The following is a 25,817-nucleotide window of genomic DNA, read 5'->3' on the forward strand; positions in this document are numbered from 1 at the left end:
TCACATTCCAATAAATAATTCTTCTCTCTTCGCCTCTCTTCTCTCTGTATGTGATAGTGTTCACCTTCTTTTTCAGGCTGCAGGTTGCAGCACTGAGTGTGGTTACATGGACATAAATAGCCTGTTTATGATCCTAGTTCTGATCATATTCAGGATATGGTGTTTGCATGCACAGAGTAAACAAGTTATTTATATTCCCCAGTTTCTTTCAGAGTGTTCCAGCTAGAATATTCAGCTTTCTCATTAATGGAATGTGGTGTTTACATGCTTAAACACATAAACAGGATACTCCAAAAACCCATTTATAAATGAATTAATCTTGTCCATGTAAACACACTTGTGTAGGAAAATGATGCAAAAGCTTTACTTACTCCACTGTTTTCTAAAGCATTCTTTGTCTAAGATTCAGTGACATTGACAACTGCTGAAAAATGCAGTGAATGAGCAGTGCAGAGACTGATTCTTGAGTTGTACACACAACTGTGGAATGCACAGTTCAAAGTAAAAAAGGAAGTCTATTTGTTAAACTGTGATGGATGATTATACAATAGTTAGTTCTGAAAAGGTAATCTGATTAGATAAGATAAGCATGCCATGAGTACTAATGTAGAGTGTAGGGTTTGATTTTTACTCCTCAACCATGCAGTTTAAACTATTGATTATTAAATGTTGTAATGGGCCGACTTCACAGCGATTAAATTTTTCCTAAATTGCATTTTTTTGCAGCTGAAGACTTGAATTTTCCGTCAGATTTTTTGATTTGTATTTGACATAGACTGTATATAAATATGGACAACATGACAGCTCCTGCCAAGTGAGGCTTCTCAATCTTGATTGCCCCCTGGTGTCTGACTGAAGTATAGCTCATAAAGCCTGCCCCTCCATGAACCAAAGATGGTTTCTGTCACTGAAGGTAGTTGTCATCGCCCTGATGTTTATTCATGTGTTTGTTTTTATTCATAACTGACAGCTTTAACAGCGAATATGTGCACTCTCATTCAATGAAGCTGCTAGTGATTGGTTGGACAGGTGTTTCGGTGAGAACTCCCCCACATCGAATATAGCAGACTCCAGCTCTAAATGACATCACGCTCGCAACATAGCAACGCCTGTATCTTCTTGGATATTTTAACCTCACTTCAGCATAGCAGGGCTAAGTTGGGGTGTGTCATCCATCTTTATATACAGTCTATGCTATTTGATGAAAAATGAAGTCACTTAGACTTAAAACTATGACTGCATTATCAGTAGACTAGATAATTTTGAATGTCTTTATAATGATTGTGTGGGATTATTTAGGAGAACCCACATATATAAACACTACATTTACTGTATTCGCAAAACTAAATGAAATGTTGCTAAGTTATATCTGAATATCTTTGCCTGCAAAACCACATATAGTGTCTTGAAGTACATCCAGGTATTATAGTGCTGAGACTTACACCATCTCACTCATGGTGTAAGTTATAAAGTAACACAAAGATTACAATACTCTGTATCAACCACCATGTTCTGAATAGACAAACTATGAACACTAACAAAAAGTGACATTTGTGTTTTGGAACATAAAACAGCAAACTTAAGTGCAAACCACAATCTACTCAGTCCATCACAAGGCATGATGGTAAATGGGGCATGTTGTCCATGGGGTGTCGCCATATCGTAGCCTATAGTCTAAAATCTTTAAAACGAGGGTGATGATGAATAAAATTAGGATTAACTGAAACAGGCTGGCCTATATCAAATGATCTACTGGCCTTTTAAGACAGTAAACGTGGTGAGACATGATTAAAAATCTTATTATTATTACGTTCTTTGTAACTAAATCAAACAAGTACATTTATGTTTGGTTACATTGTTAGAAAAACATCTAAAACATGGGACAAAAGAAAAGGTAGGCTGCTGGACTGACCTGTCTTTGGGATTCTTGCAGCTGAACTAAGCTTGACAGTTGTCCTGCCATGGAGGTTTCTGAGATAATGGAACATGTAAGATTTTACCTGGAGATGGCGATCTCTACTTTGGTTCTGGCAATGGCCGCTGCTCTCACTGCTCCCTCCATGGCTCGCTCCACCTTCTGCTTGGTCTTGGTGTTCCTCAGCGGGATCAGCTGCTTCCTGATGCCCCGGGCCAGCACGTTGTTCTTGTACTTCCCTTCTTCCTTGGTGCCATCAGGAAAGACGGTGCAGCCGTAGCCATGGCGCTTATTGTTCAACCACTCGCCTTCGTACTTCATGCCGTTGGAGCGCTCAGAGACACCAAAGCCGCTGCGCTTGTCATTCTTCCACTCACCCATGTAAGACTCAGTGGTAGTGGCATCCACATTGTCCTCCAGTGGCAGGTAGTCATCGCCCAGGTCTCCATCTCCAAAGCTGATGGTTGAATTGGCGTCACTGGAACTGATGCGGCTCATGGTGGTGTCACTGTGTGCTGAGCTGCGTTTACTGGAAATCGACGAGCGTGAGTCTGATTTGCGTAGTCGCTGAAGGCTTCCAAAGAGGGAACCACGGCGAAAAAGACCCTTCTTCTTTTCTGAGCCTTCCCCGTCTGAGTGGAAGTTGAGTACAAAGCCACCACGTGTCCCGGCAGGGCTGTCAGACAGGCTGTCACGCAGTACAGTACCATTACTCTGCTCACTGCGGAGGGAAGACAGGGAAGTTCGTAGAGGTGAGCGGATGACAGAGGCCATACCATACGGAACACTTTGACGCACACCATATCCATGACGCATCCCACCGGTCCACTGTCCCTGGTATGTACCTACAGCAAGAGCAGAGGGAGGGAGACAGATGACAGACAGTTACTGAGCTGCAAAATACAGAAATAAAATAATCTGACAGAGAGAGACGGATAAGTAACACAGTCACTAACTGATTACACAAATAATTGAACAGAAGCATCTATAGAATATAAGAATGCATGATGCAAGACTTGCTTTCAATACATCTTATAACCAATGACTTTGACATAACTAGACCTGCACAATTAGTCACTCAGTAGAAAAATCACCAACACCTACTCAGATAGACATTTAATCATTTGTCATTTTAAAATTCTAGTAACTTCACCGTTAAGTCCGTATAAACACAACTTTTGAAAAAATCCCTCGAGGTGTTCTTGAGATATTTTCTTCGCAGTAATAAGACTGACAAGCCTGCAATGACCTTGACCTTTGACTGATGACCATCAAAATCTAATCAGTCCATCCTTAAGTCCAAGTGGATGATTATGCTAAATTTGGGGGAAAAAAAATCCCTTGGGCATTGTTGAGATATGGTGTTCACTAGAATGAGACTGTAAAGGCCACAGTGACCTTGACCTTTAACCTGTGACCACCATATTCTAATCACTTCATTCTTGAGTCCAGGTGGACATCTGTGCTAAATGTGAAGAAATTCCCCCAACGCATTTTTGAGATATCACATTTACGAGAACGAGACAGATTGACAGACGGATGGACAATTCAAAAACATAACACCTCTGGTCATGGCTACCACCGGATTGAAGGCATAACAATGGAATTTTCTCTGGTTTCTATAAAAATATAACTAAAGTCTGACATAAATCTTTGCCACTTAACAGACTCTGGATGAGTGATATTAATACCTTCCTTAGATCTGAACTAGCACACCATGTGGTCAAACATATCCCTGTCAGGTAGAAACCCAAACCATCAAATGATACACTCTAAATTCATTCACAGGTCTTATCTGACACCTCAGAGATCACTACAGATGAAACATAGTGAGAGTTTTGTCCAAACCATTGCAACTTTTCTTCACATGGTTTGGTAGTGACCAGAGGTTAGTCATATCTAGACTAATATAACTGAGATATCCATCCCACACTCATACTGTCTACTATTACCTCAAGAAGTATTTTACTGTTAAAAAGAGAGTCCTCACATAAAACTAGGCTGTCTTTACAGAGGACACAAATGCTTTTGAAACAGATGCTACATAACCAGAGATAGCAGATAAAAAGGACTGTGGCATTGGATTTTGCTCAAAAAGTAGAAAACCTACAACTAGCAAAATGCATCAGACCAATAAATGCTCTTATGGTGGGTGAGGTAATGCAAACTCGTATGTTTGTCGCAACAGTGGCTGGCTGGATATTGTATTCAGATAATCCATCCACCTGAGATGGGTGTGGCATATTAAGATGAGCAACATCAGAGCTCCCTGCTTACGCACAGATGCAGAAATATGCATATGCCTTTTTTTATGTCAGATTCATACAGCTGAGTGTGCATCTGATCCTGTTTTACCAGCAACTGGGCGCAAGGGCTCATTTCCACACCCACAGATCGCCATAAAAAGGCATAAAATCGCCCTTAAACTGTATTTCTCATCTGCCAGTAAGAAATAAAGTCAAGTGGCTGTGTTGCATCGGTGAGGTTCTCCAACAGAACAGCCGTGATTACACATGTCTGGGGAGATTTGTAGCATCGCTACCACTAATTCATCACATTTCTGTAAGTCAATGCTGCAATAAAATCTCAAACATTATAATGTCAGAAGGATCAATGATTCATTCAGAGTGCTCACATGGACTGTCTTTACAAAATGCTCCACATGATCAAATTAACTGATCACTAACAGGGAGATTAATGTAAATAAAAATAATGATGAAATAAATCTCCTAAATAATTCAAGATTGGCTTAATAAATGTGGCTTTAATGTGTCTGTAACCTACAAAAAAATGAAATAAAACAATCAGTGAAGTTGGCAAACAATCTTAAAACATCGCTTTTCATCTCTCAACGTATATTTAATCTCTTGATCATCTCATTTGCAGCTATCTCAGCTGAAACTGTGTGAATGCTGCCAGCGCCGCCGCTCCATACATGCACACCACTCACTGTGTGTTGGGCAGCACAGTGGCGAGGGGCCACCAACTAAGCCGATCACCATAATAATTACAGGATGAAGTAATTCATCATTTAGATGAATTATTTCATTTTACATTAAGCTGAAGCACAGGCAATAAGGTATGCCTATACTATACATATTTGCTCAAAATAATTATGTGTCACAGTCGCGAGTCTCTGCGTCACTGCGTGCCATCGTGGATTAGATGGATGTATCAGGACTCAGGAGCAGAGGCGGCCCCTTCTCATTTCCACACCCACAGATCGCCATAAAAAGGCATAAAATCGCCCTTAAACTGTATTTCTCATCTGCCAGTTAGAAATAAAGTCAAGTGGCTGTGTTGCATCGGTGAGGTTCTCCAACAGAACAGCCGTGATTACACATGTCTGGGGAGATTTGTAGCATCGCTACCACTAATTCATCACATTTCTGTAAGTCAATGCTGCAATAAAATCTCAAACATTATAATGTCAGAAGGATCAATGATTCATTCAGAGTGCTCACATGGACTGTCTTTACAAAATGCTCCACATGATCAAATTAACTGATCACTAACAGGGAGATTAATGTAAATAAAAATAATGATGAAATAAATCTCCTAAATAATTCAAGATTGGCTTAATAAATGTGGCTTTAATGTGTCTGTAACCTACAAAAAAATGAAATAAAACAATCAGTGAAGTTGGCAAACAATCTTAAAACATTGCTTTTCATCTCTCAACGTATATTTAATCTCTTGATCATCTCATTTGCAGCTATCTCAGCTGAAACTGTGTGAATGCTGCCAGCGCCGCCGCTCCATACATGCACACCACTCACTGTGTGTTGGGCAGCACAGTGGCGAGGGGCCACCAACTAAGCCGATCACCATAATAATTACAGGATGAAGTAATTCATCATTTAGATGAATTATTTCATTTTACATTAAGCTGAAGCACAGGCAATAAGGTATGCCTATACTATACATATTTGCTCAAAATAATTATGTGTCACAGTCGCGAGTCTCTGCGTCACTGCGTGCCATCGTGGATTAGATGGATGTATCAGGACTCAGGAGCAGAGGCGGCCCCTTCTCCCCGCCCGGTCTTGCAGCAGCGTGCGTTTGCTTTGAGATATGATCCCCACCCTCCGGTAACAAGTGAGGAAAAAAATGGGCCCCAAAAGGCAACAGGAGTCAGTAGCAGAGAACAGGAAAAAAACTGAAATTGCGAGAGGAGGCTCAGGCATCACTTGCAGGTATGTGAAGTATTAATAAGCCCCTAGACACCTATGCTAGGACAAACGGTGAAAATAGCCAGTCTACAAGCTGAAACGCGTCACAGTGCGACAGTGCTTGCTGATTTTGGAAAAAGTTCGAAAATGTTTTATTATTTTGGACTATTTTGACGATGTAAAGAAGCATGCAAGCGTGCCCATATAGGCTATGCTCAGTTGAAAGTGGGGGCCTCTCAAGTGTTTATGTAGGCCAGTAAAGTCATGGTGAGCAGGGCACCCAAATGGCCAGCAGCGGCCCTGAATGCTGCTCTGAATGATATGTGAAGTGCACACATTCACACTGAGCATTCCTCCTTTATAGATACCAGTTTATGTTTGGGGAAAGGCATATTGATGGGTTTTGTGCGCACACATTGTTTATGCATCTGGCCCCTGGTTTTCAGCAGCAGCTTTTTGTAGAGAATGTAGATGCTCTAAAACCTGCAGCACACTGACTGTGACATAGTAAGAAACTAAGTGCTGAATGTAGCGGAGCATTTGACAGCTAAAAGGACAGATATTTATCTCAGGAGTTGATGGAAAACAAAATTAGAGATAAAAGACAGTGACACTAACAGAAATGCACTTTGCAATTCTGGGTTCATACTGATGTAAAAATTACAACTTGGCCAATAGCTGATACTGCTGTTTTTATACTGTTGTTAAATTAGTTTCTGTTGTTATTTATTCCTGAATTTGTGCCAGGGAAATACAGAAATCTACACTATAAAAAAGAACTGAGCTGTTTTAAAGCAATTCAGTCCTTCATTACACCATCATCTTATGAGGCTTATAATAGTTATTATCATACTCAGAATATGGTGTTTATATGAGCAAAGAGTAAGCCCATTATTCATATTCTGCATATATATCTCAGTCTCTTTCAAAGTGCTCCAGCTCACATATTCTGCTGTCTCAAAAATGGAATTTGGTGTTTATATGCCCAAACCTTTAAAAAGGATACTCAAAAACCTGATCATAAATGGCTTATCTTGAGCGAATAATCACACTGCATGAAACAACCTTTGTTGTGACACCAAGTCATGAAAAACATCTTTAAAACTTTTGACTTTATTAAATATAGCATAGTTCCCTTGCTAATATCTATTTTATATCGCTGTGAAAATATCAAATTTCTCCTTCAAACAGCTGTATGTATTACTGAATAGAGCCTGAACACATCATAATGTAACTAATGTAACTAAAGTACCTTTATGGTCTGTTAGCTGCTGCCAGTGGCTGCTTGGAGCTAACATTAACTCGCTCTCCTCCTGATGATTTTAACACTGATTCATTGTTCATGATGTAGCTTTATCAGGGAAACAGCAGGATGAATCCTCTGTTACGTCTGTAGTGAGTTAACTGTGTCATATTGTCACGAAAGCTTCCTGCAGAAGTTCTCTGTTCATCCCCAATCCTGTCGTCCTGTCGTTTGCTGCTGAGAGCTGTATTAGCCATATCATCACAGAGCCCATTTGCCAAACAGTCACTGTATTCTTCTTGTACCTGCTTCTTAACTTTTAATTTGTGGCCATGTCTCTCAAGCCCCTGCTTTCTGGCCCGCACACACAGAAAACCACTGGCTAACGCCATCATCTTATTTATAGATGGGTCCATGGCAGTCAACAAGAGGAATATCAGCCGATACTGATGTTCAGCAGATAAATCAGTGCATTACTACAGACCTACGTTCATGAGGTGGACACAAACACAGCTCCTTAAATATAGCTGCATGTGGCAATACCAGGATTCAAGCCAGCACGGACCTTTAAAACTTGAAAACTGAGAAGGCTTAAGACCTTTGATACTGAACGACACCTGCATTTAAGATTAATGACACATTTTATGACAACCAGACAGATGCTTATTCATTTACATCTAAATCTTTGCTGGGCTACACTTTTCTTTGGTCAATAGCTGAAACATTTTGGGGACAGGCCTCAGTGGCTAAGTTAAAAATATCCACCGAGTTTAGCGATGTTTGGCCAAATTTTGCAAAAAGCCAAAGGGAGTGGTTGGAACTGGTGGCGTCCCCTATTGAATGATTTTAAAATAATTATACACACGTGGGTCAGAATTATTATTTAACATATTCTGCAAGTTTTGTAATGACTGGACAAACAATTTCTGATTAGAAAATCAGATTTGTGTTGTGCCATGTACACTTTTTGTATTTCTGGCACTCCCTGGTGGTCGCTTTAAATGAAACTTTCAGGGTTTGTTTAAGGTTCTTCTGTGAACTATTCCAGACGTTTTGTGATGATTGGCTCAACAGTAGGGGGATGGGTCTATGTATGTGCTTAACCATGCCCCCTCTACAGTTTATTAGTCAGTATCTTTAAAACGCAATAAGATATCAATATCGCAATAAGATATCAAAAGAATTTTTAATTATGTTGCTCCTATGTTGATACACAGAAAATTTGGTCCAGACCAGACCAGACATACAGTTTAGAGGGACATGTCTTTCTTTTTTTTTTTTAATCTATATGGCTTATTTGTTGTCCTATGTGTACAATGTACAATGTAATGCAGCATGGGAATTGATGAAAACATTTCTGAAAAAGAAAAAAGAAGACGTCAAAGAAAAAGACAATAGGGTTTAATCTCTTTGGACATAAGCATGTTGCTCTGTCACTGCTAGATGTGTAAACTGGTAACTATTTGCTAACACATTTACCACATCAACTGTGATTATATGTCAGTTTTGTTAACAGCTGTTTTTGATGCCCCCTAGTGGCCAAAATCAGTTATTGTGATAATAATGGATTGGTTTTAATACTGAGTAAGTTAAGTATTTAGATCTAAACAAATTAAATATTGATATTGGCAAATGATACAGAGATCCAATAATGGTGGCAAAAAATAGATCCCAGACCTGATTTCAGGTCACTCCGCATACTGCAAACATGGTCTAACTAGACTTGCAGCGCATCCATCAGTGACCATGTTTTAATGACAGCACCTAATAAAAACTACACTGAAAACTCCAATAAAGGTATCATATACTTGATCTTTCTGCTCTACATCCTGTTTCAATGTGTGCTTCTGTGAAATCCTACAATCTCTGGAGCTTGCCAGAGAAACAGAAAATCCCTGAATAACAACAAAACACAGCCGGAACCTACATATATGTTTGTCTCAGTGTGCTTGAGTCAGTTTGAACATGAACCAGTTGTAATTCTAAAAGCAGCAGCAGTGATCATCATTAGGTGATAAAAGAGTTTGGTGGCCTGGTTAGGAGAGCTCTGGCCCTGACAGCTTCAGCTCCAGTATGTGAGAACGTGCTATTTTAAAAGATGGAAGTAACTTGAGACACTGGGAAGTCTGTTGGCTGGCCAAACATAACTCGAAGCAGCTCTCTTGCTAGTGGAGCAAGACTCTCCACAGAGGCAAACTCAACACACTGATATATATCAAAGAAGTAAAATACAATCAGTGGCCTGTATTCGACAAGTTTCTCAGAACAGAACCTGTCTGAGAGATTCACTCAGCACAGTGAAAATTTTACAGTATTTTAAAGTGAATGCATTCATTTTATGGTGTCCCTGGTAAATACAGTCACTCAGTGTCTGTTTATTTGCCATGAATCTTCCACCTAAGTAGCCACTTCAGATGGAGGTGCTGATTCACTCAAGGCAATTTTGGACTGGATATTATTGTCGTGCATCTCACTTATTATGTTCATTTGTAAGGATTTCATGGTTTTTCTAACATTACAGCTAGACTGAGTTTTGTTTTTGGTTACCCTATGCTGTGAAAATCTTGCAACCCCTCAAATTTAACACCTTGAAGGTGTCCCAACCCCCAGTCTGGGAACCTCTGATGCTGTCATTATTTTTCAATTTCTTCTTGGTCCGCTAATCCGAGTCTAATATCAAGTGTTTCACTCATGTGAATGTGACATGAAACTCAGACGTAGAAGGTCATTTCTGAAGTCATATGTGGTCAAACATTAAAATATGGCTCTAGGAGGTGACTGCAATCTGTTCTCTGTATCACTACACTCTGTTGCAGTATGATTCATTGCCATCAAAATCACCAATGTACCATATTAATGCAGCTGCAGTGATGTTCATAGGTTTTCAATGTAGTGAGTCGCCAGGACCCAGTTGTCATTTGAGTGGGTCCCAGAGAAACTGAGTGGTTTCTGACAAACTGCTATTGCAAAGGCATGTTTGATGTTATATGGTTTTAATTGTGGTAATATTTATGTATGTTGAAAATGTATCTGAAAGTCAAATCCCGAATCTGAAAACTTCATTTACAAAACCACAGACTGTATCTTTATATATAGTCTATGTACAAAACATGATACAAATGTTGCATCTTGTGTTGAGTTTAGAAAGCACCAAAGTCAGATATGATATGTGATATGTGAAAATGGCAGCTGCTGTTGAAAATATAGAAAAACAGGCTGCATTCTGTGGACAGTAAAACATGACCGGCTCATCATCGATATGAGTCAATACAGCATCGATCACTAGCACTGCCACATTATCACAATGTAGCATTATCACGGGAAAAACACAGTGCATCCCCCAGACGGTAAAGCACCATTGTCACTGAATGAGTGAAGTGTTGTCACTTGTGTTGTCAAAATATGACATTTGCCAAACAGCAAATAAAATAATATATACAAAATAATACATACACAAGGGGCTCCAGACTGCGACTATTTGGACATACTTTACAACAATTGAGCACCAGTAAAACTATGAATATCTGAACTGGAGAGCTGTTAGGTCCAGCTGGCAGTGGATGAGGCCTCACAGCTAAAGGCGCTGAAGCAACAGTGAAACTTTCTGCTACCGTTCCATTTGTTGACCAGGAACTTCAAGTTCACAGCAAAAACATCAACACCTCTGGCCTTAGACTTCTTCCTGAGGTTTCTACCAGTTTTCTCCTTGCCTGCTATAAGGGTCTAAGGACAGAAGGATGTCGTATGCTGGAAAGTGTAGAGTGTAAGTTGTGATAATGGGGTTTATAAATAAAATTGACTTGACTTATCCTCATAAATCGTCCTGAAAATATTTAGTGTAAGCAACATAAGACTTTAAGAGCCAAGGACATAAACAGAAATTTCAGCACTTTGGACCATTCACAGTCCTTTAATGCCAGGCTGTCTGACAGCAGATATTTACTAGTTTTTATGTCAGCACCACAGTAGGATATCACCAGTGTTTATTGATTTATTTCCCAGCCCATCGTAGAGAGCAAGGGGAATCTGCTGCTCACCGACAGACAGGGAGCTGACCAATAAAAACATGGTTAATAGGCAGTGGGATAGTCAAATAAATTGACTTGACCTGACTTCAGTGATTTAATCAGCTGTCTGTTAAGATTATGCTTAACTTAATGTGACAGAAATCAACAGCATAGCTGCAGAAGTAAAAATGCCAGCACAAGTCAGAGTAGGCTGACCCACTGGCTCTGGATGAAGCACACAGGGAGAGAGGACAGACCCAGCCCTCTGTGTGGGCTCTGTATTCATTTCTTCTCCATTATTGATGTTGATCTGCGATGTACAGGTGGTTTGAGTATAAAAGTGACAGTGACGAGTGGCTGCAACCTCTTACCCACAGTTAAATATTTTTAAACTTTCAAGAAACATCACAAACTTCACAAACATGCAGCGCTCAGCACGGATTGGATGCTCAGCAACACGTCATGCTGCTGGCGTTTGGAGAGTAAATTCCCATGAAATAAAAAAAAAACATAAACATAGCTGTTGTGTCATCTGCATTTCCTGCAGTTGGCTTGTTCATAAGTTTTTGGTTTTTTTTAAACCAAACCAAAGCTAAGCTAAGGTCTGTTTTGTCATTTTAAAACAACACAAGTTAGCTGGGCAACTCTTCAGCAGCACTATAAACAAAACACAACACAAATGAATTAACATTAAAACACTAAAACACAGTACAAAATGTCCAGGGCATGTGTGTGTTAGAATTTCATTGCTCTGCACAGTCAGTCTTCTCTGTCACTCACCCTGACTGCCATGACTGCAAACACAGCGTATCAAAGTGAGACAGAGCTCTATTCGCACAGGACTACTATTACCTGGGGACCTCATGCAATTTAGAAATTACCCCCCACGTCTCTTTATCATGCGGCACATTTGCACAGGATAAGAGATGTCTGTATTTTACTCAAATTTACTGATAACTCAGTATGTAAGTACGCACAGTAAGTTGAGCTAATGTCTAGGTTACTGTCCCTGTCCCAGTGTACAAGCAGCAGGGAGAATCACTTTATTGACTAAATATGTCTACTACGCCATGGCAGGTGGAGATATGCTCCCTTTCCGCAAAATGTAAGAAATCGATTTTATTTAAACAGTCCATGATATAGACCGCATCACAATCATTACTGTTTTTATTTACAATAAAAACCGCCACATCAAATACATATGATCAAACAGCACTGGGCAAACTCTGCCTTCACTGATTAGTTTTAAGCCATCTAAAATTATCAATGTCAGTTTAGGTGTATGCTATATTTAGAATATTTTCATTGCTTCACCTTGCTTTACCAACAGGGATTTAAAGTTGTTACATTACAAACACCAGACTCCAGTAAGAAAAACAGTCATTTTACTCCACTGAACAGCAGAGCTGCCATTCAGTAGCCTATTGTGGAAGGCAAAGAGGAGCAAATATTCAATTAAGTTTAAACTTTAACTGATATTGATATTTTAGGTGGCTAAAATATGTTTTCACTTAGCTTCCATGCCAGTGTTGTGGCACTGTACTTTATTTATCAGAGGAGGGGGGTGGCTGGGGTGTGACGACTATTTTATTTTAAATAAATATAAAATATTACTTATATCAAGTTGTATGTCCCTCACCTAATCCAAAATTAAAAAGTCCCTCCTCAGTGCTTACTTTTTTTAATGCCTTGACTGTTTCGTAGCACCCCTTTTCCCCCAAAGATGTAAGCAACAGTGCCTATCCCTAACCATCAAGGGAGGCCAGCGCAGCGACAAGGAGCAGCACCAAGCACCTGGTCCAGTCACTGGGGTGTGCACACCACGGAGGGAAAACAAAAAACAAAAAAAACAAACCAACTCCAAATCACCAGCGGATCATTGAGATGCTGATATGCACAGGACTAATATTATTCCATGACCTCTGTGTTTGTCAATATATGGAAGTTAATTTGCCATGAAATTTTTACTTCACAAATTACAGACAAGGCTGATTCACAAACGTCCTCCGCAAATATTACTAATTACTGGAGGTCCCCACGTAATACTTGTCCTGTGTGAATAGGGCTTAAGTTTATTCACCACTATTTATTTGTTAAAAAGTTACTGCTTTCTGTTTGTTTATTTTGCCATCTAGTTGCTTTAGGATGGAATAAAATTATAGTTTGGGGTTTCTCTGAAGACTTTTGGTACAGCCAACAGTGCAAAATATTCAGGGTATATTGTATGAACTTTATTTTTTCATTTCGATTTCTTTTTCGTCATACCTCTGTTATCTTCATCTTATTTGCAGCTATGGTGTGCAGTTGTGACCAGTCACAAAAATGGCACTATGGCACAGTGACGTCCCATGGAACCATCATGGATCTATTATAAATCGGGACCCATGCATACTAGTGTCAATATGCAACTTGAGCTCATCTCTCTCCCTCTCTCTCTCTACCTTACACTCTCACTGGGCAGGTGGGGTTGGGGAAAGATGATGAGTCTCTCTACATTGCATGTGTTTAATTTAATGACAATTCTCAAATAAAAAATGCATAATAATAAATAAAATAATAAATGGCATATTTGCCAAAACAAATTGTTTGTGAATTGGTAAATATACCAAACTCCTGTTAACGGAGATTTTGGTGAACAGGTGTCTGCACTCTGAAGACACAGATTAGTTTATAAATACACTCCTGACGTGTAATCGAGCCTCAAGGAGGTTAAAACACTTAAGGACAGAGTGCTTCCATTTATTACAAGACTAGAACATTGAAAGTACATACGTACTCATTTTAACTGATGAGCCATGTGGAAAACCACTGTTTATACTTCAGCAAAGTTTTCATTTATTTTTCATTTTAATTAAACCTGCTAGTTTTTGAGTTTTCTCTCTTTTCTTTCATGCAATGATGTGTTGCGTCACACGAATACACATTAGTACACACTAAATAGTGGCCCCACAGGTAGTAGTGCAGCGGTCACTATATGTTATCCGTCATACTTATTTTTGTTCTTCTGATATTTCTTAAAGATTAAGATAGTAACATTTGTCAAAATAACTTTTTTCACATTTTTTTAAAGTGACAAAATAATCTGAGATGAGTACGTAAGACAGATGATCTGTGAAAAAATCAGGTCCTTCTGGATCCTCCTGGTGCTGTTATTGGGATCACCACGCGTGGTAGGAGGCCAGGAGGAGGCTCTACTCAGTGTCAGCCAAGCTCACTACCCTCAACTCACGGCCTCGGAAGGAAAATGAAAAAGACAAAGACAAAAGACAACCACCAGCAATGAAAAAGCTGCTTATTTTTCTGGTGACAGCAGCATACACGGCGAACACACAAGCACAGAAGCAGACCGAAGACGAAAAACAAGCTTAAAGGAAATAATTCAACTGCGCCCAAAATAAAACAAGGGTAATCACCGGAGCTAATGTTAGCTTGTTTCCAATGCTTAGGCTGGTTGGCATTTATTCATTGTGGCTAAAAATATATTTATGAAGTTATCAAAACAGTGTAGTCAGTTTGGGTTTATCACCGATATCGCTATGTAAAGTCTCACGTTATAAATTTGTCATCACCACTGTTCTACTGCGTAGTTAGCTCTATGTTTACCACAGTTTCTGTTATCAACACCTGTAGCGCTAAAAGCACAAACTATCATTTTCTTTTTGTCTAATAGAAACTGCTGTACATATGTTTCCAAAGCAAAACAATTTATCCATCTCCTGATTATGTATCTGTCAACGCACAGGCCGTGGTTGTTGGGCAATAATGTTGTGCCTGCCACAGCTGTAGTTGTGTTACCATCACCGTCACATGGTGAAATGTCAAAGTACATCTGGAGGTGAAAAAACTGTCAGATCACACATCTAAATAGTTTTTGCTGTTTCCACAGGCCAGACGTCACCACTGAGAGAAAGACTGGCCTTTGTATCAGGGAACAAATCCTCCAGCATTATGTTTTAACTGATATATTATTTCAACATATTACAGTTTTGTATATATTTAACACACTTTGTAGCATGATTCACATATTTGTATATAATCTTACTTTGTATTTCATTCATTTTATTGTAGTATAATGCACACACTTTTGAATACTTTTTTTTAACTCTTAGATTTATTATTATCTTTGCCTATGTATAGTATGAGAGCAAATTATAAAATGTTACAATTTTTCCCTTGGGGATAAGTTAGGTATTTATGACTCTATTCCAACCAAAAATGTGTCACATACTCCTGTATCCTACCCACTTACCTTGTATTTCAGTCATCTACCAAATAAAACTGAAAATATATGTAAAATGTTATTATTTATGTTTACATAAGCTTCTCAGATATTGACTGTGAATCTCAATGCTAAAAATGCAGGTCTTTATATTGTTTAAAATTGATTCAAGAAGTATACTGATAATAGAATACTGTAATGTGTTTGATTTATGCAAGTACAAACAAGTTACTTTTTTAACAAATTTATTTATATAATGGCAAAGTCTAATACATTTTAAAACAATTTGGAGATATAAGAGCTGACTGAAACAATCTATTTACAGTACAGTACCTAAAGTATTTACTTGTAACAAGGGTAACAGCAGTAGTATTGTTCGTAAGGATCTGGAATTCAGTAAAGAGTTGACCAGCTACATTAGCCTAGTTTGGCCACTTGTGAGGGACCCACACTGCCATGTAACATGACAGGACTGTCCGCTGACCTCCTGCATCTGGAAGGTCGGCTACAGACCCCTTCCTCAGGCATAAGGCTCCCTCCTGCAAAGGCCAAGGTCCTCTGTGTTTGGTCCACAGGACGCCCCGGCTCCCTCCTCTCCCCACCTGTCTGCTCATAGTATCAGTTGTGGGGGTGATTTCCTCCGCAGGTTCCCGCGTCACACTCTCAAAATACCTGTATCAACACAGACTACATGTCAACGGGCTCGTAAAGCAACAAATGTAAATAAGCTGCTGATTTACAAACAAACATTCTATCTGGCTGTAGAAGCTAATGTGATACGTAACGTTAGCTAAACAGTTCAATGTACAGCTAATGCTAACATAGAAACACTGCAACGTTACAGGCATCACACAGACTGCTTATTTATAAATACGCAGAACGTAATGAAGACCATATCTCTAGGTAAAATATAGTCAGCAACAGTTATATTAAAACACGCTATTTATAGCTTTATTGTTTGTGTTTTCGCTCTTACCGGTGTATTCGCCATGTTGTCTCCTTGGCCGCATCGGTTGCCGAGTTACGAGCCTGCGTGTTCATGACAGCCTCCTCTGCAGTGGAGGGGCTGTGGAGCATGGATCTATTATAAATCTGGATACAGCATTGGGGGCGGGAACTCATTCATTCCTATGAAAGCTGCTCAGTGGCACCAAGCCCCCAGGAAGTGCGCCACCCTCTGAAGCAAAATTTACATAGTGGTCAAAAGTGGAACTACAGCGTCACATGATGCACACTGGCCCAGAAAGACCTTTCCCCATTTGTTAACATTGGGAAAGAGACCTCCTTAAATCACTGTATGAGTTTTTTTGAGACATGTTGACTTTTCAGAATGCATTTTTATATAGCCATTATTAAAAACATTCAGTCCTAAAGACGTAAAATGCGCTATTTTCCGGATAAAGATTTGGAATTCGGTCTTTCTCCAGACATAAAATGAATGCGCATCTGACCCCCAGGACTCTAACGCATGAACGCGCATGTAACTCTAAGAGTTTCTGACACAGCACAGGCTTCTTACCAGCTGTAGTAATGGATATTTTTGCTGTAATTCATCATTTTTTAATCACAATTCATCATGATAATCACATAATATTAAAACCGACAGCGCTGTCGTTATACCGCCGATTAGCTGCTGTTGCTAATAAGCTAAGCTACTATGAGAGCAATGCTCATGCACCGGCGCTGTTCGCTTTGAGCACTCAGGTCATCTGTGTGAGCGAGCCAGTGAGTCAATGTTCGGGTACACTCGGCCGCGTTCGGCTGTCGTTAATCACTTCTACGCATGCTCTATGGGCCAGTAGATCCGGGTATTTTACACTTTTCTAAACCAGGAAAAAGAGTTTTCTCTGCTTCATGCGCCACTGAGCAGCTCTCATAGGAATGAATGAGGCCCCGCCCCCACGGCTGTATCCAGACTTCCTTAAAATACATCAATGAGTGGACTGAGAAAACTCTTTTTGCGGGTTTAGAAAAGTGTAAAATATCCGGATCTACTGGCCCATAGAGCATGCGTTGAAGTGATGACAGCCGAACGCGGCCGGGTGTACCCATTGACTCCGACTTACTGGCTCATTCACACAAGTTACCCGAGTCGAGTGCTCGAAGTGAACAGCGCTCCTCTCATAGTAGCTTAGCTTATTAGCAACAGCAGCTAATCGGCGGTATAACGACAGCAGTGCTGTCAGTTTTAATATTTACGTGATAATCAGATAATGGTATATTTATCTCTCTATACACACACACACACACACACACACACACAAATATACATACAACTTATCAGGGAATCATATCATAATCACGACCAGAGAAATTAAATTAACAGAATCAAAATGTGTTGTGCCCACATAAATATAATAAAAGGTGGTGCTTGTAATATTGCCCGGTGTATTAATGCACAGCTCAACTTTACAGGAGGAAGCTGGAGTCCAAACTCCAGACAAATAATATACGGGAAGTCTGGAGTGGCATGAACACCATCACCGGCTACAGACCTAAGGGCGAGGGCGGTTGAGGGCAGCATGGACAGGGCCAACGAGTTGAATCTGTTTTTCAATAGATTTGACTCAGTGGCACCGGTTCAACCCCCATCAGTCCCTGCTGGTGTCTGTCCCCAACCAGCGCCCTTTGATCTCCTGACACCTCCCCCCCCTCCTCCTTATCCTCACTCATCGTCCTGTGAGGGTCTCACACCTCCACCTCACACCTTCGCTCAGCCACCCGCCCCCCTTGTCACATCAGAGCCCATAGACCCCACCTCTCCCCCCTCCCCACCAGGTCCTCCATTGTCCCTGACTGTTGACCAGGTCAGGAATCAGCTGAGAGCCCTCCACTCAGGCAAGGCAGCAGGCCCTGACGGTGTCAGGCCTGGGGTGCTCAAAGCCTGCGCCCCCCAGCTGTGTGGAGTTCTACATCGACTCTACACCCTGAGTCTCAGCCTCCAGAGGGTCCCTGTGACGTGGAAGACATCATGCCTGGTTCCGGTCCCGAAGACTCCCCATCCCAGGAGCAATAAGGACTACAGACCAGTGGCTCTGACGTCACATGTTATGAAGACCCTGGAGCGCCTGATTCTGGATCAGCTTCGGCCCATGGTCACTGCATCCCTGGACCCCCTCCAGTTCGCCTACCAGCCCTACCTGGGAGTAGATGATGCCATCATCTACCTGCTGAACCAAGTCTACACTCACCTGGACCAGCCAGCCAGCTCTGGGAGGATCATGTTTTTTGATTTCTCCAGCGCCTTTGACACCATCAGGCCGGCTCTGCTGGGTGAGAAGCTGACGGAGATGCAGGTTGAAGCCCCTCTTGTGTCCTGGATTATTGACTACCTGACTGGCAGACCACAGTATGTGCGCCTGCAGAGCTGTGTGTCAGACAGAGTGGTCAGTAACACTGGGGCACCTCAGGGAACTGTTCTCTCTCCCTTTCTCTTCACCCTTTACACCACGGACTTCAGCTATCGGTCAGAGTTCTGCCACCTTCAGAAGTTTTCTGATGACTCTGCCATAGTTGGATGTATCAGTAGGGATGAGGAGACTGAGTACAGGGCTGTAGTGGAGGACTTTGTCTCATGGTGTGAGCTGAACCACCTGCAGCTCAATGTGGCAAAGTCTAAGGAACTGGTGGTGGACCTGAGGAGGACCAGGCCTCCTGTGACCCCTGTTTCCATCCAGGGGGTCAACGTGGACACTGTGGAGGACTATAAATATCTAGGAGTCCACATAGACAATAAACTGGACTGGGCTCGGAACACCGAAGCCCTTTATAAGAAAGGACAGAGCCGCCTCTACTTCCTGAGGAGGCTCAGGTCCTTCAACATCTGCAGGACGATGCTGAGGATGTTCTATGAGTCTGTGGTGTCTAGTGCGATTCTGTTTGCTGTGGTGTGCTGGGGCAGCAGACTGAGGGCTGCAGATGCAAACAGACTCAACAGACTCATCCGCAAAGCTGGTGATGTGGTGTGGGTGAAACTGGACTCCTTGGAGACAGTGATGGAGAGAAGGATGCTTCTCAAACTACGGAGCATCCTGGACAACAACACCCACCCCCTCCATCAGCTCCTGGTCCAGCACAGGAGCACACGGACCAACAGACTCAGACCACCCACCTCAAAAACTGAGCGTCACAGAAGGTCCTTTCTCCCAGTGGCAATAAAACTGTACAACTCATCTCTGTAAATTCACTGTCATCCTTCCACACTCACTGCACAGTGTCAGGTTATTTCATAATAACCTGACACTTATTGTACAGTCTTATTTATTTCTTGCGCACTGCTCTTTGCACTATGTATATAGTTTTATTCTGTCATTATGTGCACTATGTGCATTGTCTTGTTTTTCTTACCTGTTTGTTGTTGTTGAGCGGAGCACTGTTACAAACAGAATTTCCCTTGGGATGAATAAAGTATTCTGATTCTGATTCTGATTCTGATAATGAATACTACATTCAGCACTGTTTAGTAACTGTCACTAGAGCTCCACGCTGCTCACTGATAACCGCATGTTTGAATACAGACCGCAGACTGTATATACGGTCTCTGATACAGACACGGAAACACATCCATATTACAGGCTTTATAGCCAACAGCGTATGGATGTGTTGTAAAATGTTAAAAATGATGAATTATGATTCAAAAATATCCATTACTACTGCACGAAGCCTGGGTTGTGTCAGGGACTGTGTACATATGTGTGCAGTGTTTCCCACAGTTTGCCTGTGTATGTATTGCGCAGAGTTCTTTTTATCTCCTTCGCAGCTGAATCTCACTCCTGAGGTGGATAATTGATCTGTTGATACATTCACAACCTATCATATCGATAGATGAGAGGAGGTATTTGCAGATTTTTGTAAGTGAAAGACAGTTTTAGGCCCAGCAGAATGAACGGTTCAGTTTCACTTTTAATACGCCTGATGTTCTGCTGCACGTCTCTGCCACTACTGGGCTACAAATAACTCAACAGTGTTTTAATACGGCTCTTAATTAACAGTCCAGCTCCACTGAGACTATTGCGGGCCGCCCAGGGAAAATAATGGGAAACACTAGTGTGCGTTCGGGAGAACCTTACGTCTCTGTTGAATATCATAATTTGACAAGTGGATGAGTTTGACAGCAAATATCTGCATCAAATCTAACAAATGCAACTGCCTCCTCTAAACTGCACTCTGAGAGGAAAGGAGGGAATAGGGGTGCAGGTGGGCCATTAATTAACATAGCAAGGGCCACTGACACACAGAGACATACTGGCGTGTGTGTGTTCGTCAATACACAGATGCCTCTAAAAGTTAACAGATTCAAACTTCTAGAAATGTACGTTTTTAAATTACTTCTTTGTGTCTCCTTCTGTCTCTTTCTGTGTCTCTGTCTGTCTCTGTCTGTGTCTCTCCATCTGTCTCTGTCTCTCTGTCTGTCTCTGTGTCTTTATATCTGTCTCTCTGTCTCTCTTTGTCTGTGTCTGTCTCTGTGTCTCTCTTTCTGTCTCTCTTTATCTCTATGTCCGTCTCTATGTCTGTCTCTGTGTCTCTCTGTCTGTCTCCCTGTGTCTCTGTGTCTCTATGTCTGTCTCTGTGTCTCTCATAATTAAAATGCTGCACACAGATATTTACACACATTGAAGAAATATTTATAAACATCTCTCTCTTTCTTCAATGCTGCTTTCAGGATTATGTTTAGATTTCTGTAAACATTTACCAACATTGTAAAAGTCTTACTACAGTCAGCAAATACATGCCCTTAGTCTAATAGACATACAAACACAGAGACATGCTGATGTCAGCGTGTCCTCTCCAATACAAAGATGCCACTTAGTGGCCACTTGTGGCCCCAATTGGCCCTTGTGGCCCCTCAGGAGGAAGAGGCCTTTCACTGGCCCTTGTGGCCCCTCTGGAGGAGGCTACATATACTAGGCTACGTATTCTAGTATACACTGGTGGCTCCACTGCACCACAAGTGGCCCTGCATGTACTTACTGCCATCAATACATGATTAGCACCTGGCTCAGGAGCAGGCACCCTTCAAAATTTATGCAGAAATGTTCTAGTTGTTACTACAGCTGCTGAAACTGCTGCTCTATCTGATTCAACTAGTGACTGGTATTACTACTGCTACTAGAAGAGGATGAATGGGGACTTAATGAAAACAACAGCATCAAGCAAACATAAATAAGAAATTATGTGAACAAGATATATATATATATATATATATATATATATATATATATATATATATATATATACATATATATATATATGTTTGTGATATCAACAGAAATTAACATGTTTGCTGATTCTGATATTTCATTTTAAAAGCTATTTCTGTCGATACTGATGATGTGCCTATATTATTGTGCATCCCTATTTGCAATACCATAACAAATGAAGGTTCATTGCTGTCATGTCCCTTTAGTCTTACCTTTGGATATAAAATGTCATCACTGTATCTTTATATCCTATTTAACATCTGTGTGAAATGTTGTTGGAATTTCAATTTTCAATTTCAATTGTATTTATAAAGACCATTATCACAAATCACAATTTGCCTCGGAGGGCTTTACAGCATACGACACCCCTCTGCCCTTACACCCTCACAGCGACCATAGAAGAAAAAACACTATAACTGGGAAAAAATTATAATTACCCCGTAAATTCCTGAGTTATAGCCAAAAACATGTTTTGGGAGGTCACAGTGACCTTAGCCTTTGACCCTCGCCCACCAAATACTAATCATTTCATTCTTGAGACCAAGTGGAAATTTGTGCAAAATTTGAGGAAACTCTAAAGGCCTTCTTGAGATATTGTGTTCAGAAGCATTACACAAAACAAGGTCACAGTGACCTTGACCTTTTAACTGCCAGATTCTGATCAGTTCATTGTAAAGTCCAAGTGGACATTTGTGCCAGATTTGGAGAAACTCCCTCATGGCATTCTTGAGACATCGCATTTATGAGAGTGGGATATACTGCTGAAACTGAATTGCCTTTTGGAATAATAAAGTTGTTTGAACTGAATTGAATTAAATATTGCCTGTGTGGAGGCATTGAAAATAACTCAGCAACACAGCTAAACTGTCACTTTCAGTATTGAAGTGATTTTCCAAAAAAATCAAGATAATACTTGACACATTTCCCCAAGCCCAGAGATTAAAAAGGTTATTCTTTAAAAAGTGTGCCATGAATCAATTTATTTCCCTTTATTTCCTGTGGCGTTTCCCCTTTGTGTCATTAGCAGGGGCGCTTTGCTCCTACTTAATGATTATCACAGCTGCTACATTTTTATAAAAATCTCTCCAAATACCATTCATATCTGAACTGGTTTGTTTGCAGCTTTACCTATTTGACACTTAATTATTCAATGACCTCAAGCCATGCATCACCACAACCATCCGGAGACATGGACAATTGTCCAGAGCAATTGTATAAAGCAGCAGTCAATGATGTTTGGAGAGAGTTAATTGGCAAAATTTGGTAGCTACCTTGTGAGAGGCAGAGCACTTAGTAGCTGATTGGCTAAAAGGTGAGAGGGCGGTGACAACACCACTGTCATGACAAGAGACACGATATATGGGTCTGCAGGAGCTGAGTCTGGGGCAAGGGGATGGGGGGAGTTGGCTTGGGAAGTAATTTGAGTCAAAGTTAGGTTCCACAACAGGTGTTTCCAGGGGGCTCTGTCACCACTGAAGTGGCTGTCAGAGCCAGCTCCACAGTAAGAAGGCCCCAAGGGAAACCAGATTGTGTTAAAAAAAAAAAGAGAACAAAAATAACTAGGGTGGCCTGTTCAAGTCCAGCTCAGACCAAGTACCAAGTGTGCTGGAGAGGTGCTTGTTCACCTCCTCAGGCACTGCGGATGTGTCTTGCAGGAAGGCGCTTTACCCTCAACTGCTCAGGGTGCTATCCTATGAGGCAGCCCCTCACTCTAACAGCTAATTTCTGCTCAACTATTCATACGGAGACTGACAAAGCCTTCCATCCATTCTCTGCCATCATTTCATCTGTGTTTGTGAGTGTTATCTGAGAATGTAACCAGGCAGTACCACCAGACAACGCAAGGGCAGTGAAGTGTAGTTCAAGTGAGATACAACCGTAAGAGACGACAAAGAAATTCAAATAATGGTGGAACAGAACAAATTGGTAATGTGTAATAATATATAGTGAAAACAGTTGAAAGACTTGTCTGTCCACAGAATCTATACAATGGCCACACAGACCATCGCCGTCTACAACTGTTTAAAGGTCCATCATTACAATCTCTCGCCTCATTTGTTGTGTGAAACTTTTGACAGTGTCCTCTAGTCCCATCTTTTGGCTGTATCTATGGCAACATAAAGGATGCATGATGGGTGTATGACAGTGGCGTTTACAAAGTTTTAAACAGATTTGTACACGCAGGGAGTATAAATGAGAATTGACATGCAAAAAGATGCATGTATATCAGCTCTGATGTGTATATTTTAGGCCTTTGTGTGTGTGTGTGTGTGTGTGTGTGTGTGTGTGTAAAATGAAAGAGTAAAAATAAACTGAACTAATTAATTATTCCTGCTTATCCTCTTCTAAGCTAAGTCACAATAAATGTGTTATTGAGAAACATACCATAAATTAATAAAAACTCCATAAAAAGACCCATTTCGTAAAATGTCTAAAATGTCAATGAAGTTCAGTTACCATGAAATCTCATGATAAAATTGCATTTCATAAAAATGAATTTTAATAATTTCTTCAGTTAGCCTTCTTCACAGATTGTTGGTTAATCTGTATATTTTACACACTCTTTGGAGCACAAGCTGGTGGTTGAGCCCATGTCCTCAGTTTGTAACTGATCAGCTCTGTGGGGTTAACCAGGACACCAGAATTGTTTATCCCTGTGAGATACTATATGATTACAAGTCTGGGCAAAATGTCAACTTTGCAAAATGAAATGCTAATACTCGCTTCATGCAGGCTATCAACCAATCTTCAATCATTTTTTCACAAGTATTTCTACACCTCCTTTATTAAACTCAATGATCGTTTAATTACAAACCCAGTGCTCAACTTGTGTGTGTGTGTGTGTGTGTGTGTGTGTGTGAGAGAGAGAGAGAGAGAGAGAGAGAGAGAGAGAGCGTGCGTACGCGCGCACGTGTGTGTGTGTGTGTGTGTGTGTGTGCGTGTGTGTGCGCGTGCGTACGATATTTTTCCTACACTGTAACGTTAGTTTCTAAAAATAGTGGTTAATATGTTCCAACAGTGAAACAGACTTTGCAGCACGACAGCCTCCGTCCCTCTCACCTCCATCACCGTACGTCTCCACGCCGTATCCGTCCTGCAGTCCGTTACTCCAGGTGCCCTCGTACCTGGCGGGTGTGTTGAGGCTCTGTCGGACTCCATACCGGCCCTTGAACCCGTGAGCCCACTCTCCGCGGTATGTCCACCTCCCTTTGGTTTCTACGCCGAGTCCGTGGCGCTTCCCCTGCGACCAGTAGCCCTGATACAGGTTCCCACTGGGCCAGGTGTACACGCCCACCACCTCGAAACCGTTGGACCACGAGCCCGAGTACTCGCCCTGGCCCTTGGGTCCGGTGCACACCCCCTGGCCGTGGGCTTTGCCGTCTTCCCAGCCTCCGCAGTAGGTGCCACCATCGTCAAAGTCGAACCGGCCGCCCGTCATTCAGACACGGAGGGTTAGGTGCTGCTGGACGGCTAATGATCAAGTCCTGAGTGCGGGGTTGTGTTCAGATGCGGGAAGAAGCCCCGATGAGAAGGTAAACTGTCCGCGGTATTGTGACGGCTCGGTGAGTGGCGGCGGCTAGGCTCATCAGAACTAAGTTGCCGGTTATTGAAAGCGGGGCGTGGGAGTGTGAGAGGCGGCCGCCACGGCTGCCAGAGTCGCTCTTCTGCTGACTGCCGAGAGAGAGAGAGAGGAGAGACTCTCCCCCTCCGACATTCACGCGATGACACGATATGCTGTTCCTGTTGGACTTTTCAAAATTAAAGCCAGCCATTTAAACCTTGTGTTCTTGAGTTCTGCAGGCCTCAGGTCTGACTGCAGGAGGGAAACAACAGCCATCAGATCAATGTTTCCACCACTGACATTTTAAAGAAAGTCAAGAATGAAGACATTATGTTAGATTTCAAGAGTCATTATGTCATTATGTTACAAGATTAAAGTCGCAAATGTAGGTCGTAGGATAATATCATAAGATTTAACTCATAAATTTACCAGAATATAGTTTTAATATTACCAGAGTAAACTCATGCATTTACCAGAATAAAGTTGTAATATTACAGGT

At 41.3% G+C, this 25,817-nt stretch overlaps 1 protein-coding gene across 1 annotated transcript in view; it reads right to left on the reverse strand.

Annotated features, from left to right (window-relative positions):
- LOC121951734 (junctophilin-1-like) overlaps positions 1-25,454 on the reverse strand; it is a 73,135-nt gene extending 47,681 nt beyond the window's left edge. The window contains exons 1-2 of the mRNA XM_042498186.2: positions 24,817-25,454; positions 2,001-2,760 (exon numbers count right to left, since the gene is read on the reverse strand). Of these exons, the coding sequence (XP_042354120.1) occupies positions 2,001-2,760; positions 24,817-25,195 (1,139 nt within the window). The 5' untranslated portion in view covers positions 25,196-25,454. The remainder of the gene's footprint in view (positions 1-2,000; positions 2,761-24,816) is intronic.
- Positions 25,455-25,817: the final 363 nt, after the last annotated feature.

This window comes from Plectropomus leopardus, chromosome 12 (genome assembly GCF_026936395.1).
Source record: "Plectropomus leopardus strain MGB_pleo_1.0 chromosome 12, ASM2693639v1, whole genome shotgun sequence".
Taxonomy (NCBI): Eukaryota; Metazoa; Chordata; class Actinopteri; order Perciformes; family Serranidae; genus Plectropomus; species Plectropomus leopardus.